Consider the following 16,217-nt stretch of genomic DNA (forward strand, 5'->3'; position numbering starts at 1 on the left):
AGAAAGAGGAATGGTGGAGTGACAGGGAGAAAGAGAAGCAGTTGCTCCAGGAGCAGCCAGTGTAGCACAGCGCTTACTCGGTTTCTGTCTTCCAGGGAAGTTTCTTAAGGTCATGTGAAAACCTGAACGATGACTATGTACAGGAGGAAGAGCAGATATGATGTGCTCTGGGAATTTTTTAAGTTAGTTTTTCAAAATAAAAGGGTCATTGTTCATTTTTGAAATGAATCTTGCTTTCTTTCTTCCTATTAAGATCCAGGATGTGTTGTTTATTTTTATATGACTATCAGAAAACTCTGGCCAGAAATTCTGAATTTTTATTGCACTTGAAAGTTTTTTCTAAGTATTGGTACTGAAAGCATAGCTTAGTGGGTCAATAGCTATATGGGGCCAAAGCAAAAATTCTTGATGTAAAAGAAAAGGCATGAATGATGTGATTATAAATTAAATTAAAAAATTGGGATAAATATAGTGACCAAAAGGCCAAGAGAGCTTATATTGTTTTAGTAGTTGAATTACTTAATAGTAAGGCATGGATAGTGACATAGGACATGACAGGAAGGTGAGTATGGACATGGTTTTGTCTGATCCAGCTTATTCAGTGTTCCAGTGCACAGGTCACGGGTGCTCCTCACCCCTGCTGTTTGTTGGCATCCATGCTGCGATGTGGTAGGGCAAGTGGACTGTGCCAAGAGCTAGCAAACTTGCTTCTGGCTCTAGTTCTGGAAACCTGCTGTGGGGCTGGAGGAGATGACTGGACTTGTTGCTCTGGTCTCTTCCTCATTCAATGACATTAGTGGCACAGTGATTTCTGGGCTCTTCCCATCCTAACAGTCTAGAATTCTATAAAACTCTTGTTGGCTCAATAAGGTTACATGCTATGAGACTGAGCAAATCACTTAACATCTCCATGTTTTTGTATATTAGGCTGATAACAACTGGCCTGCCTGGTTTGTAGGATAGCTTTAAGAAATAAAGGTGGAAATATGTAGGAATATACCTTGTAAGTCATGGAAGCTCTAGAAGCATTAACATTATCTTTCAACTGAGTTAGTAGTCATAGGAAGCTTTCCTAATTCATCAGAAGATGAGTTCTCTTTCAGTGTTCTGCATATGTGTCATAAGGCAAAATGAAACAAGCTGCAGCTTGCCTCTATGACACTGTGAAATGCTTATGGTGTCATACTTTTATTCAGATGAAAAAGCAAAGATAAAATACAGTTTGTAATATTTATTTTCCCCCTTTCAATAGATATAAAATTTCTATATATGTGGAAGTACTTTGGCTTGTGGAGATAAAGGAACAGAGATGGGTATAATGCCACGTTGAGGGAGCAAAGAGTAAAACTAACAGCTAGCTGAGGGTGCAAGTAAAAAAACTGTGGGTTAGGTTTTAGGATAAAATGGTGTTAATGATGATGAAATAATTGGTTTAGAAAAATAAGAATTGAACAAACACCATTCCTATGAGGATTAAAAGATACAATTATCTGGTCTACCTATCACCACCTTATTTTCTTTCCAAAACTCCTTTGCTGTTTTCCTCAGTACTCTCAGGTAATAACTGAGACAAAAGTGGCATTTCCTAATTTCCTAGGAAAGGTCCAAAAATATCATCAGACAGGGAACAGGAAGCATAAAAATATCTCTCAGGAGAGCACCAATTGTTTAAGATATTTCTGGCTCCTGTTTGGAGCTGGTGCTGTGACGCTGAGAGCATAAGCAGCTCCATGCAGCCAGCCACAGGTAGGGCCCTGAGGCAGGCATTGGCACTGCTGGGAAACTGCCTAGGAGGCACTGATTTGAACAAGATTTTAAGTAACATTGTGGAGACCTATCATGACTTAGAATATCAGTTCAGGAGTACCCAGCATAATGGTTCTCAAATTAGAGCTGAGAAAAAAATCCTTTTTTTTCCACAGTGGATTTTCACATGGAATTCATCTATAAAACAAACAAAAAAGAAGATCCTGTGGTTGAAGGAGGTGGAGCCCCAACTTCCTGCTGCTCAGCCTTTTACCCCAAGTAATAGCCAGGGTATTTCCATGAAACTTCAGCTTGAAAGCCATTGATTCAGTAAGTCTTATGCTAAAAGGTCTGTTAGATTTTTTTTCCCATGATGTAATATGTTTCTATATACATGGGCATCACCTTGACTTCTCCCTAGTCCTTGCTCTCGAAACATATTACAAGCCATCTTGATAGAATCTGCAGTGACTCCAGCATCTGTCCTCTCCCTTCCAGACCATGTCCACCAGCCAAATTCCAGCCTTTCTTACTCTCTCCTGGATGATTACCAATGCATGACGGAGGTTACCTTGATTCCAGGCTCTCCACTGCCCGATTCATTGAATAGCCTGTTTCTGGGATTAATGCTGATGAGGTAAAATTCTCAGTGAGTTTCTTTTCTGCTGCAAATATTCAATGGCTCCCTGTTTTCCAACCCCACCAACTGGGAGTCTGTCCCTCTTTAGAGGAAACCTTGTGTCTTTTGTCTTTACTCATCTTGTCCCCTCAGCTTGAATTTTCCTCAATTTTAAAGATCTAACTCAAATTCCACTTCTCCCATGATATCACCTTTGAATTTTCTACTAGGAGTGAACCTTCCTTCTGAGCCATCTGAGAATTTTTATAACATACCAATGTAGTTGTGTTACACTACTGGTGTACTTGATATATATCCCTTTGTCAGTGTTTTATTAGTCTTTGCAGCACACATGACAATTGCTGAGGTAGCAGTTACCTTTTTAAAAGTAACAGAACAAAGATATCAATGCTGATCAATCAAGTATCCCTGCACACCTAAGGAATTCAGGTGGCCATATAGGGCCTGACATAATAATATATAGCATATTTCAAAAATATCTAATTAAATTAACTGTGACATACTCATAGAATGTACAATTAAATTGAAAGGCTAAATTTTGTGTTTACTTTTGCTTTTGGCTGAATTACTATAGAATAATAATACTGAGTATTTTATTTTATCAGAAGCTCTCTTTTGCAGTTATAAATTACTTGGCCTCATTAAAAATGAATTATTGCTTAACATACTTCATTTGGTAGCTGTTATGCACTCAATTATGTCCCTCTGCCCCCATTCAGATGATGAAGATCTAATGCCCAAAGTAACTGCATTTGGATATAGGGCCTATAAGGAGATAATAAAGGTTAAGTGAGGTCTTAAAAGTAAGGCCCTAATCTGACTGAACAGGTGTTTCTATAAAACAGGAAGAGATACCATAGATCTCTCCCCACCTCTGCATTTGCACACAAAAATCTTACTGTGAAGATTCAGTAAGAATTGGCCATCTACAAGCCAGGAAGAGAGCACTCACCACAAACTCACCCTCATGGCACCTTGATCTCAAGCTCCGAGCCTCGAGAACTGTAAGAGAGTAAGTTTCTGTGGTTTAACCCAGTCTGTGATGCTTTCTATGGCAGCCCTAACAAATGAATACAGTAAGCAAAATATTTCAAAACACGAGGCTAGGGGAGTAGGAGAAAAGGTAGAGATTCTAGGCTGTGAAAATTTGGAGGACCCCCACTGTATTGCATTCCCTTCTTCCAGGATAACAATGGACTTCACAAGAGGCCACTCCCACAGCTGTTCTCCTGGCCCAAGAGGCAGAGACTACTTGGATCTGCTCCAGATGGAGCCATGTGTGCCTTGCAGGGTGCCTCTCAGCATGCAGCGCTTGATCATTATGTGCTGAATGAATGACTCACTTTTTTCAGATGTCTTGTTTTACATAGTGGTTGAAAATTTCTAGGAAAGGAGTCAACAGCCTATGTTTCTTTTAGGTCTGACTTGAATCCTTTCTGTTGCCAAACCCCCATTCTTTTTATATTGTCATTTATAGAGAACAATTTTTAAAGATTAAACTATTCTAAAACTTCACTCAGTTTCCCTATGACTGACATACTTTGTCTAATCATTTCCCCTGAGGTCCTGCTTTTAATACATTTCAAGTTCTTTCCTTACCCTTCTATTAAGTTCTTTTAAGTTGTAGGTCCATACAGAAAGCTCAGGATTCCACTGAAATGACTAATGCTTAGCACAGCTGGAGACACATGAACACATATACATTCAGAAATTGTCAGTTTTTATTCTTGTTATGTCTAAATAAAAACCTGTTTGTTACTGAGATGATAGTTTACTTTATAACTTAAAAAAGTCAGAGTATTAATATATCATTAATTTAAATATTCTTTATAGACTTGTCAACTACAAAGACCACTCTGGCATTCCTGAATGATCCTGGGGACTTTCGTTAGCTGAGCTAATCATAAGGCACTCCAAGATTTAGAAACAAAGATGTTAGAGGGTAACTATCATACAAAAATTAAGAACTTGGAGTCAGTTTTCCTAAGCTGTGACCTTGGATAAGTTATTCAACTCTGTTTCCTTATCTGTAAAATGGTACCACTAATAATCTCTTCCTCATTATCTTCTGAGGAATTTTCTTAGCAATATACATGAAGTGCTCACCAAAACACGTAGGACACAGCAAATGCTCATCAAATGCTTAGAAATCAAAGCTAAAGGATCTTCAAAATCAGTCAGCTGTCTTGATGGCTTCGAGAATAGCTGTCCTTTAGAGCTGCTATTATAAAATAGCAAGGGGCCCTCTCTGGGCTGACCTGGGGTCTGCCAGGAGGTTGCAGATGCCTCCTCTGTTGTGCAGACCCTGACTCGAGCACTTTCCTGCAGATCTCAACCCCTCTAGAAAAGTACCAGTTTGAGGATTAGTCTGGGCAATTTTCATCTTGGGGAACTAGCTCTTCCATATCTCTCAACATGATCTTTCTAGTTGAGAACACAGACCACACTCCTCACTCCCTGAAGACACGTTATCCTGAATTAGAAAGCCTCTCTTGTTAGCACTATTTCTGGAAGAGTCTGAGCAACAACACCCTGTTTTCAAACAGATTTCATAAGTAAATTCCTCCTGTCTCTCCTCCCTTCCCCTCAAGGCCACAGAGTCTCCAGCAGTTCTTTTTCTCAGCTTCAGGTGCTAGGAAGTAGATGGAAGTAGGATACCTTCCTTGTCATTTCCTGTCTTTCCTTAAAAACTCCTTCCTGAACACCTATTTGGGGCCATGATTTCAGGAAGTGATGTTATCTTTTGAGCAATTCCAGATGCCTTGATGACAATGACTCAGACCCCTCTTCCCAGAGCCAGCAACAATCAGGGCAATCACACACCAGCACAGGGTCCCCTACACACTGACAATTCTGACTTCTAGAATGTCCTTGAAAATATTTTCTTTTAAATGTTGTTTTGCCCAGTCTAGAGCAGGTTATCAAATTAGATGTCCTCTTTACCTTTTCATGAAAACACAGTTCACAGCTCTGCTGGTATATTAAATTCAGTGATGTCAGTTGACATTGATAACAAATCAATAATTGTCACTGTCTTTCCCTTCTTTTTGCATTGAGTGCAAATACATTCTCTTCTTGGATCCCCTTGTCACATGGCACTTGGCTGCCATGAGCTGCACTGACATGAGCCTCCCTCAGTAGGTCTCCACATCCCTCACCTCTCCCATTTCATCTTTCCTGTTTCTCTGTGTATAGCTTCATGTTTAGGATCATCCTGGAGGGTCTTGATAGGGCACGTGGCAGTACCCAGGAAACTTGCAATGGGAGACTACTGACATTCACAGTACAGACACACTTGAGTGTCTGTAGCTGATGCTGTCTGAGAAGCCTCCTCCTTGGCTGTGCCGTCCCCTCAGAAAGGCTCATGTCTATGGCTGGGCCTGTGCTCCATTCAGAAAACCATTCTTGGCCCCGCAGGTGGAGCTAGGACAAGCACTGGAAAGGACTCTATGAAGGCACCCACACCCCATCTCTCCACCAGTTCAAGACCCTGTGTTTCCTTCAGGCTTTGGACTCCTAAATTGTGGGGTTTGAACTAGGGCAGCAGCAGTGATTTTCTTCCTTAAGCAAGCTTCCCTTCAACTATTATAAATTTGGATCCACTTATTAGACAATCACAGAACTGTGTGGCTAGAAGCAACCTTGCTTTTTGTTTGTTTTGTTTTGTTTTGTTCTTCTTAAGCTATAGAAATTGAGGCCCAGGAGGTAAAGGGCCTTGCTCAGGTTCCTTTAACTGGAAAGATTGATCTGGTTGTCAGTGGTATGGCCAAGAGCCAGAAAGTCAGTTCCAGACTCACAGCTCAGTGATTATCCCACTCCACTCAACTCTGTGAGACTCCCCTACTGATCATTCAGCTTAAGGATAAATGGAAAATAAAGAGTAAAGTGAATAGTGGTATATTAGAAGTAAACAATTTTTCTCTTAAAGATACATATACATACATATATATACACAAACACACAAACTCCCATATATAGATACATACACATACATATATATATATATATATATATATATATATATATATATATATGGGAGTATGTGTGTATATGTGTGTATATGTCTATGTATGTGTGTATATATGTATGTATATGTGTGTGTGCATATGTATGTATATGGGAATGTGTGTGTGTATCTATATATATGGGAGGGTTTTATATGTATATATATGGGAGTGTGTGTGTTTATGTATGTATTTGGAAGTATATATGTGTGTATGTATGTATATGGGTGTGTGTATGTGTATGTATGTATATGTATGTATATGGGTGTGTGTATATGTATGTATATGATTGTGTGTGTATGTATGAATATGGGAGGGTGTGTGTGTATATTTGTGTAATACATATATGTATATGTATATATGCATGTGTGTGTGTTTTCACTTAATGATTTCCCAATTCTAAAACTAAGGATGATTAAGTCTATTGAAATGATCTGAAAGTAACATAAGGCCAGAAGTCAGAAGTTCTTGGTGCCCCTGCTGCTGACTGAGCTCTGTGCCTTTGAGTGTCGTGTCCCAACAGCACATTCCTGCCTCCAGACTTGGCTTCCTCACCTTCAGAATGAGAGGTTTGAATCTCAAAACTCCCTCTCTAGATCTAACATTCTGTGATCTCTTTGAGTTTACAGTTTACACCGGGAGGTATAATAGAGTTATACATCTAATACTAGCCACCCACTGGCTCTGCCTTCAAGCAATTCTCCTAGATGCTGAATTGTGTGTTGCCATAAAGGCTTCAGGGCTTGTCTCTTATGAATGGAATTTCCGAGTGTGCACTGGCATTGATCATGACAGACAATTCCAACGGAACAATACACAATGAGGCAATTATTGATGCACCGCAAAGAAAACACTGGCTCATCACCAGGCATTCTGTTCAGTCTCCAAATAACAGGCGTTTAGTACCTCACCTGTGACCTGGGGACTGAGAATCACAGACAACAGAACCTTTCTGCTGCTCCCAGAACTCATGATGGTGGCAGGAAGAGAGGACACACTAGGGCCCTCTTAGCTTGTCAAACTGAATCACTGTTCATTGTGGGGAAGCACACACTGTGGCTGTGAAGATCGAAAGGCACAATGGAATAACCCTACTATGGAAGAGGCCAAGCACAATTTTAAGCCTGAGACCAACACTAAATTTGTGCTCTGGCCCTTGCTGTGATTCTAGATGGTTCTAGACATATACATATGTAGCCCTAACATCCCATGGTATGAGGCTCACTAGACATTTCTCTTGCTTTCTGCTGATGTTCTATGTTATGCATTCCTTTGGGCTGACATTTGGCCTAAGAGCTGCTTACTTCAGTATGTTGTATGGCAATTCACTTTGTAAATAGACAACAGTATTGGATGTAACAGTCATGTCTGAGGGAAGTTTTAGTGAGGACATCTTTGATCTGTAGATGCCCTAATTTTGCTCAAAGTAATCATGCTACTCCATCTAATGGAAGGCATAATTTCAAAAAATAAATATTAATACTCGAAGTCTGCACTCTGCTCAAAGGTCCTTTTAGCTGCGGTATACAACATGGATTACTGGTCTGGTCTGTAAGAAACTTGTGCTAATGCAGCTGTTAGTGTTATGGGAGTTCTTCAACTCTTCAGTTCTCATGGAATCATAAATGTAAATGCTCTACTCCATTTAAGTAAACACTAGATCTCTAGCTTCCACCAAAATACAACACACAAACTAAGAAAGTTCTGGAAGTGAAAACAGGGTCATACTGCATTTTACCTAAAGTACATTTGCCCACTCCCTGTCCTTTTTTTAAAAACAGAATTTCTTTATTTCTTTTTTGTTCTTTATGCAGGGGATTTGGGCTTGAATAAGGACATTTTCCTACTACTATTCAGACTCGGAATGCTATTTTCCCCAAGTTTCTCTTGATAAAAAGACTCAGATTCAGAGCCCAACTTCTGGCAGCTGAATTTCATTAAGACTTTGATGGGAAACTTAAGTTGGAATTACAAACATCTGTGGTTAAACTTCCTTTTAGTAAATCATTTCCCAGAATTTAACTACCACACCAGGAGAAAAAAAGAAAAACAGTTGAAAAAAGAATGCTGTTTTTTGGCAAATACTGGAGTAGATTTAAATATTCTTCTATGTGGTCACTATATCTCAACGAAGTAGCAGATTTACTTGTTTTAGAAAACAAATAAATAATTGTCTGGAAATGCTAAGTTTTTAAAGTCAAAGCATGTACCTGATTTTAATGGTTTCTAATTATCAACTGTCTCAAAATTACATCTGGCCATCATTATATTTACATGGTTACTTTGAGCAAGGAGAGGAGTGTTTTTGGAATCACATATTTCAAAAAATTATGACAAGTCAGATTTGAGAATTTATTGTGGAAAAAAGGTTATAGTTTTGTCATATCAAAGGTGTTGGGCCTTTTATTTGGCTTGTTTGGGGTTTAGAAAAATTCATTCATTTCTCTTAACTATTCAGATCATCCTATTGATGAGGTAAGACTATTTAAAGAACCATTTGGGATACAATGATATAAAAGCTGAACTACAGTCTCCTTCTTTAATTATCTTCTCCAACAATCAGCAAATCTGTAAGAAAAGCTTGAAAGTATCTTTTATAGAGTAAGTAAAAATTTAGATAAAAAGAGACCCATAATACAAACCCTAACTTTCAGGTAGATGAAAGAGATAGTGGAAGAAAGGAGAAATAGTAGGGAGACACAGAAGGGGCAGACTTTGAGTTCAACAGTTTATATATATAATTCACTGAAATTTTACAACAATATTTCAAGGTAAATACATTTCTATTCATTCTATAGTCAAACAAACTGAGCTTCTGAAAGATGAACCAATTCACCCAAAGTCAAACAGCTAAAAAGTCATGGGGCTGGACTTATAGCATATCTGACTGACTAGATGCCTACACTGTGCTTTTGATGAAAGGTGAATTTCAAATATAAAGCAGAGACTGAAAATAAACAGCTTTTAGGCTGAATCCTGCCATCAAATGTACTTCCAACAGTGCACTGAAAAAGCTGAGTCAGCAATTTCACTTAAAAGTCCAGACTCTGTCTTCTCTTGAAAAAAGAGAAAATCTGGCAATGCTGAGAGGTGCCTGCTCCTCTAGAAGAGGCCTCCCCTCCTTTCCTATTGCTTGGAATCTCTACCACTTACAACATGAGTTCCTTTCACTGCCCAATAATTGTTTGTTTGCCTGACCTCTATAAGAATCTGAGTTTTAAAATTTTCTCTGTATCATACGACCAGCAATTCCACTTTGGGATATATATACAAAAGAACTGAAAGCAGGGATTTAAATGGACATCGGGACACCAATGTTCAGAGCAGCACTATTCACAATAGCCAAGAGGTGGAAACAATCCAAATGTCAACTGACAGATAAGTGGATAAGCAAAATGTAACATACAATAGTATATTATTCAGCCTTATAAAGGAATGAAATTTGGAACCTTGAAGACATTATACTAAGTGAAATGAGCCAGGCACAAAATGACAAATGTTGTAGATTCCACTTACATGAGGTTCCTAGAGTAGTCAACGTTATAGAAACAGAAAAGTGAAATGGTGGTTGCCAGGGCCTGGGGGAATAAGGTAATTGGGGTGTGGGGAAAATGAAGTGCCTATGGCCAGGATCCTCACTTGAACCTAAACTACTTGATATAACAGGCCTGCTGCTAGGCCACTGCTTCCACACCCTAGGCAATGGGCTATTATTGACTGAGTCACTACATAAAGTGCTCTGCCCAGTGCTCCAGGGGGGATGCAAAGATGAAAAAGGCTTATAGCTGTGCAGACTGTTGGATGCAGACATAATTCTAGTGCTCAACCTATCGCCTGGAGAGCAAGCCAGATAATAAACTCTTTTACACCCAAAATGTTGGATTGTCATTCCTTGCTCTCACTGAATCCATAGTGAACTTGCCTGGGGCTGAAACCCATTGGCAAGACAATATTTTACCACAATAAGGAAAACCTTCTTCTGGTTAAATCAGAAAACCCTAGAACTGTAGCAAAAGGAATGCTTTATTTTCCAAATATTTTGTAATAAATTCTCTAAGATAGGTTATGTGTTTCTCTAGGTGATGCTGTTTTGAATTCTCTACCTATTAATCTAAATCAGGAGCTTCAAATGTAGATCATAGCATCATATAGAGGGAACATAGTAGAATATGCTTATAAAAGGAAAATAGGACATGTGAAAACTCCATAGTTAAAAAAAACGTGAAAGAAATCTATCAGGAAGACCCAGTGATATGCTGGGAAAAGAGAATGGGTTTTGGAAACCTTGGGCAAGGTATTTTCAATCTCCAAACATCACTTTGCTTATCTGTAAAATGGGTATAACTTTTACTATTGAGTGTTAAATAAGGTAATACATGTAGGCTCATGGGACATAGCAGAAGTCAATAAGTGTTAATTGTTTTCTTTATGAATAGTTTAAAAAGTAGTTATTAGACTGTAGAGGGAACAGAGGTTATCTCAATTTTTTACTAATCCCAATTATGCAACTTATACTATTTATCTAGTAAGCACTGCATAAATTGAATTTGAATAGAATTTTATACATTTTCATTTTAAGAAAAATCCCAAAATGTTGACTAAAATTATGCCTACAGGTGGTTCTATTTACCTAACTACTTGTTGCCAGATCTTCCTGTGCATTCTAACTACTTTCATAAACTCCTTCCTAGTTGTGCCACTAACCAGGTAGGGTGCCTGGGCAAATGCTCTGTGTCTCAGTTTCCATGTTTGCAAATGAGATAATAACTATACCAGCCCCATTGAGTTACCATGAGGGTTAAAGGAAATGACTCAAAGAAAGTGTCTGGCACATGATATTAGCACAATCCATTGCTATTTTTATTACTATTACCAATATTATTTTCCAGTCCTTTTAAAACAATGTTTACCAGGGACCTTCTTTGGTGTTTGGCAAGGAGTTGATTGTGACCTACTGGTCTAGCTCAGGAGTAGGACTTTTTCCACATTATACCCATGGAACTTAGTTTTCAGCCACTCTTTCAGAATGTTAATTCATTCTATTTTATAGAGTGGTAATGTACATATTTTTATTTCTTAGATTGTTCACTCCTTGAGGGTGGGGATGTGACTTTATCTTCTTTCTGTCTCTCCTTGAGCCTGCTGTATTGCTCTGTACATAGCATGGCTCCAAACTTCTCATTGGGTGATATTAAGTGAATTAAATATCACTTTAATTAACTCCCTATACTGCATGTAGGGAGTTAGTCACACTACAGAATAGCAGGCCAGTGGCTGGGGGCCTTAATGTGATTCTACAGGGCCTTTTTCAAAATCAGGGACTGACATAACAAAAAGCAAATCAGATAGGAAAGAGATCTTAACTGTCTTTAATAAATACTCTGCAGTCCTTTGGTGGGAGGTCATGAAACTACCTACTGGAACATGGGATCATGTATAAACGATGCAGAGTCCAAAGGAAAAGTCTCTCAGAATGAGCCTTGTTTGTAGTGCTATTTTTTAAGCAAGTCAGTTTGTCCAGCGTAGGGTACATTTGCACATGTGGGTCATAGGGCACTGATTCTCTTGGAGGGAAGCTAACAACAGCAGGACCCAGTAAAGTCCAGGAGAGGAATTTCTGTTTCCCCTCTCAAGGATGTTTGCTCAATATTATCAATTCCCTTATTTTCTCAATTATCCAGAAAGGCAGTAACAGCACCTCCTCCCATTTTGCCCGTCCGGCAGGGTCCACCCACTTTCCTTTCATGGCTTCTTTTCAGCCACAAAGTGTCAGCCTCTGACCTAGTGTTCTCGAGCTTGTTTAACTCCTATGTCTTTTTGACAGCCAAGAACATCACTCCTCCTGAGGACACTGATACTCTCCCTAGGGACTATTCTCATCCCATCCCTGCACCCACTCCAGTTCTTCTGCATATCCATACTGGTCAAGAAGACTTTTGTCTAGTTTTGCTTGTATTTGTGTGGATGATGAAATAATGACTTTCTTTTCTTAAATGAGAAATATTAGAATACTGAATGTGCCTTTTGAAACTACCTAGTCTCCCCTTTGCCTGTCCCACTCACTGAGAATCATTGCTTTCGTAAAAAAACTCAGCAGTAATGGACACAGTAGATTGCTTATAAAAAAGCAGAAAGTAGAAAAAAATCCTACCAATTAGCACAGTAATCCACAGGCACTCCTCTTTTCAAGATTTTTTGCATCCTAGGGAAACTTGGGCTGGTTTTAGAAGGAGAAAAGGGGCCTTCCTTCTTGATGAATGTTTTCTATCCTTCTATTCAGTGCATATTTAATGTATTTGCTCCCCAAACTCACATTGAATCTCACAGTGTACTGGAGTTTGTTTGAGGGTGGAAGACCCAGGGCTGGAGAGGACACAAGCCTGGCTGAGGAGCTTGGGAGAGTCTCAGGAAGGCTGTCAGCCATGTGCCTCCCACTGCTCCATGCTTGCCTTAGTATTTTTCTTCCTTTCCTTTGAAGGAGAATTGAGAAATAACCATTCACATAAATCCAATTAAAATAAAATGAATATATTTTTAGAATATCTCATCTACATCTTGAACCTCCCACGAATAATGTATCACATGTCTATAGTCTCTTTTTCTCCATAGATGTAAATACAATATCCTGAACCAATTCAGTAGAGTGGTTGTACCATGTTATTAAATCTCCAGAATGTATTTGGTATAAAGTCTCCTTGGAGGCTATAAAGAGCATGGGAAACCTGAATGGGGCTTTGGGATTACCGTGGGACCACAGGCTAACCGGAGGCATTATGTGAAACTATGTAGTGGGAACATAATTACCCCAATCCCACACTGTCTACATCATATACTTTGACCCTCCTGGAATGACTAATAGCTTCTTTCTGTTTCCTTAAACCAAAAGCCTCAACTACCATTCCCAACCTATTAGTCTCTGACAGAATTACAAATTTAACTCACCATGGTACATTCTTTCTGGTTGGAAATATGTAAACAAAGAGAAATATAGAACTAATAAGTAAAATAGCACCATAAGAACAAAATTTTGAGAAATATTCCCAAATAAGCATCTTTAATCTAATCATCTACACATTTTATAATAATAATACCATTTAGGATTTATAATGCATCTATACTATGTCAGGCACTGTGTTATACACTCTGTTTTATTTAATTTCATCACAATAACTGTATGAAGTATGAAGCAGACATCAATAACTTCTCTAAGTCTCAGTTTATCCACAAATTTGACATCTATAACTTGCCCAAAGTAAGGAGCAGATAAGTTGAAATTTAAACTTGGGAGTGCAATGTTGCAAAGCCTGCAATCTAAAACATGCTCGGGGCAGCCTTCCTGTTATTTCACCGAGTATATGAGTATATAAGAAATTGCTCAGGGTCTCAATAATAAATTTAAACTTCCCCAGAAATCAAATAATTATTTCTTACTTTTTGTGGGATGAGAGTTAAAAAAAGTTATGGTTACCTGTTTCTTAAGAATTAGCAGATAAAAATATAGGATTCCTACACAATATGAATTTCAAAAAGGCAGTGAGCAATTTTTTTAGTAAAAATATATTCCATGCAGGATTTAAGACATAACCAACATTTATTTGTTATATGAAATTCAAATTTAATTGGATATCTTATATTTTATCTGACAACACTACCCTTAAGTCAAACATTTCATTCAGGGACTTTCCATGCTCAAAGCAACAGGTGGAGATAATGCTTCCTGGGGGAGTTAATTCCAAGTGTGTAGAGAAGTTATTCTTCCCATTGTGTGGAGTCTCTTCTGTTCTGGCTTCTCCCCAGTCTGCATCTGAAGTTGACTGGAAGCCATGCCCTCTCTTTCTCAAAATGTAAATGGGAGTTACATTTTGCACTACAATGGGAGGTTGGTATGCTCTGGCTCTACCCACCATTCCTCTTATTTTGGGGATGGGTAGGGTTTACTCCATCTTCATGCAGATTATTTTAACAATAATAATTAATAACCACAGTTACTAACAAAGAGTAGAATTAATAGCAATAATCCAGACTTCAGTGCTGTTAGAAATGGTGTCAATCCACATACCTGCTTTGGTTCATTTGTTGCAATACAGGGTGTGTGTGTGAATGAGTGTGTGTGTGTGTGTGTGTGTGTGTGTGTGTGTGTGTGTGTGTGTGTGTTTGCTGTTAGATCAATTGCTCCTTCCTTTCCCATGAACTTAGGTGACTTCATTTTCCTCCTACTTAGCATCTCCCATGCACTGGATGTGCTATGTGTCCATCTCAGCTCAGGACGCTCCTAAGTCACTTACCCTGGATTCACCCTCCTTTGCATAATTTGTACACTGGTTGTGCTTTCAGCATAAAAGCTATTGTAAGGTATTCAAACAACAGCTCTTTGAACAAACATATCATCAGCAGCCTATCCTGGTCATTTTTACTTTGGGGATGGAGCCTGACTTTCATAGTAACTTGTTTCTGGAACACAATTACTTGTGTCTATTTAAGGTATCTGTTCTGCAGTTTCCTAACAGCTGCTATAGTGCCTATCATCCTCACCCACCCCCTCACTCTTCCCTGTCCTAGAGGACCTTCTATGTAATTTGTGACAAAAGGATTGGTTTTGTGTGTTGTTCCCACTATCCTAACATCACAGTGGAGCAGAAAAGTAGTGACAGGATACATGCATTAAATGTCGTGGCTTGACAAAATGACTACTAGAATTTATAAGCGGCAGAAAAATCATAGATGAGACACTGGCAGACCCACTTAGAGTACCAGGACTCTGCACTTTTGTCAGTTTGAACAGTGACATGTTCCAAAGCCTCAACTCTCAACTCATGACGTCCAAATCCAACTTACAAAGTAAAACTATTGTAAGTTCCTGAACTGACATGGTTCAGGGTAAACTCTCAAGGAGGATGGGGGAGGGAAAGAGGAGGGAAAGAGGAGGGAAGAAAGAAGGATACGCCGCGTGTAGCACACCCAGCCCGCGGGGCGTAGCTACCCCAGCAAGGTGACGAAAGCAGGGACAGTGTACCTTGGCAGCAGGCGGCAGCCTTCTGGGGGCCACGCGGGGCTCGCTCCTCTCAGACGGATCTTGGCGGCCGACTGCTGAGCTCCCTTCAATGTCAAAAGGAAAAGCGTTGTCCCCGGACGCCGCGCGGGTGCAGGCAGCTCCGCAGAGCAGCCACAGAGGCAGGACTGAGCGCCAGGCTAAACTCAATACCATCCTCTCTGACATTCACCAGGGCTCTTTTCCGGGGCCTCCGCAACTCTTAGTCCCTGTCGGTCCCCGTCGGTCCCCACTGGGTGCGGAAGTGCCTCGCTTTTTTAAAACCCGCTCTGCGTCTGCAGTGTCCAGATGTGGGAACACAAGTCCGCCCAACCAGCACCACGTAATAAAAAAGGAAGAGTCAGTTATCGATCCTCTCTGGCTCCCTTCTTTCCTCTTTGCTTCTCTCACGTTCCCTCTCTCGCTCCCCAAAGGCTCTGGCGAAGGACGTGCAGACGGATGCAGCTTAGAGCTGAGCATCCAAAGGCAGGCGGGGTTAGGGCCTCCCCGCAGACCAGCGCGGCCCCTCCTGCTGGGGCGGGTGGGGACTGAGGGCTGCTTTCCTGCCTTCCTTCCCACGCCCATTCTCAACACTCCCTTTTTACCTCCACTTCCAGGCCCTCCCAGTCCAAGCTGGCCTCGCAAACACCGAGGTCCCGCCTTTTTTCAGCATCCCCTCCCCTGTTGGTTTGGAGTCCTTCCAAGGGCCCCAGATGAATACTCAGCCTTTGTGATTGCTTCCTCACGTCTCGTATTTATTTAGTCAAGGTGCCGGATGGCTCGTCTATATTTATGTAGA

The 16,217-nt window shown here is 39.9% G+C and overlaps 1 protein-coding gene across 3 annotated transcripts in view; it reads right to left on the minus strand.

Moving 5' to 3' along the window:
* Window positions 1–15,986, minus strand: part of LAMA4 (laminin subunit alpha 4) — a 211,375-nt gene extending 195,389 nt beyond the window's left edge. For 2 of the 3 annotated variants that reach the window (XM_073219430.1, XM_073219429.1), the window contains exon 1: window positions 15,404–15,985. In XM_073219430.1, coding sequence (XP_073075531.1) covers window positions 15,404–15,607 — 204 coding nt within the window. In that variant the 5' untranslated portion in view covers window positions 15,608–15,985. Of the gene's footprint in view, window positions 1–15,403 lie in introns of all 3 variants that reach the window. The other variant, XM_073219431.1, reaches the window with a different exon arrangement.
* Between the last annotated feature and the right edge of the window lie 231 nt (window positions 15,987–16,217).

The sequence above is a fragment of the Manis javanica genome, chromosome 13, assembly GCF_040802235.1.
Source record: "Manis javanica isolate MJ-LG chromosome 13, MJ_LKY, whole genome shotgun sequence".
NCBI lineage: Eukaryota > Metazoa > Chordata > Mammalia > Pholidota > Manidae > Manis > Manis javanica.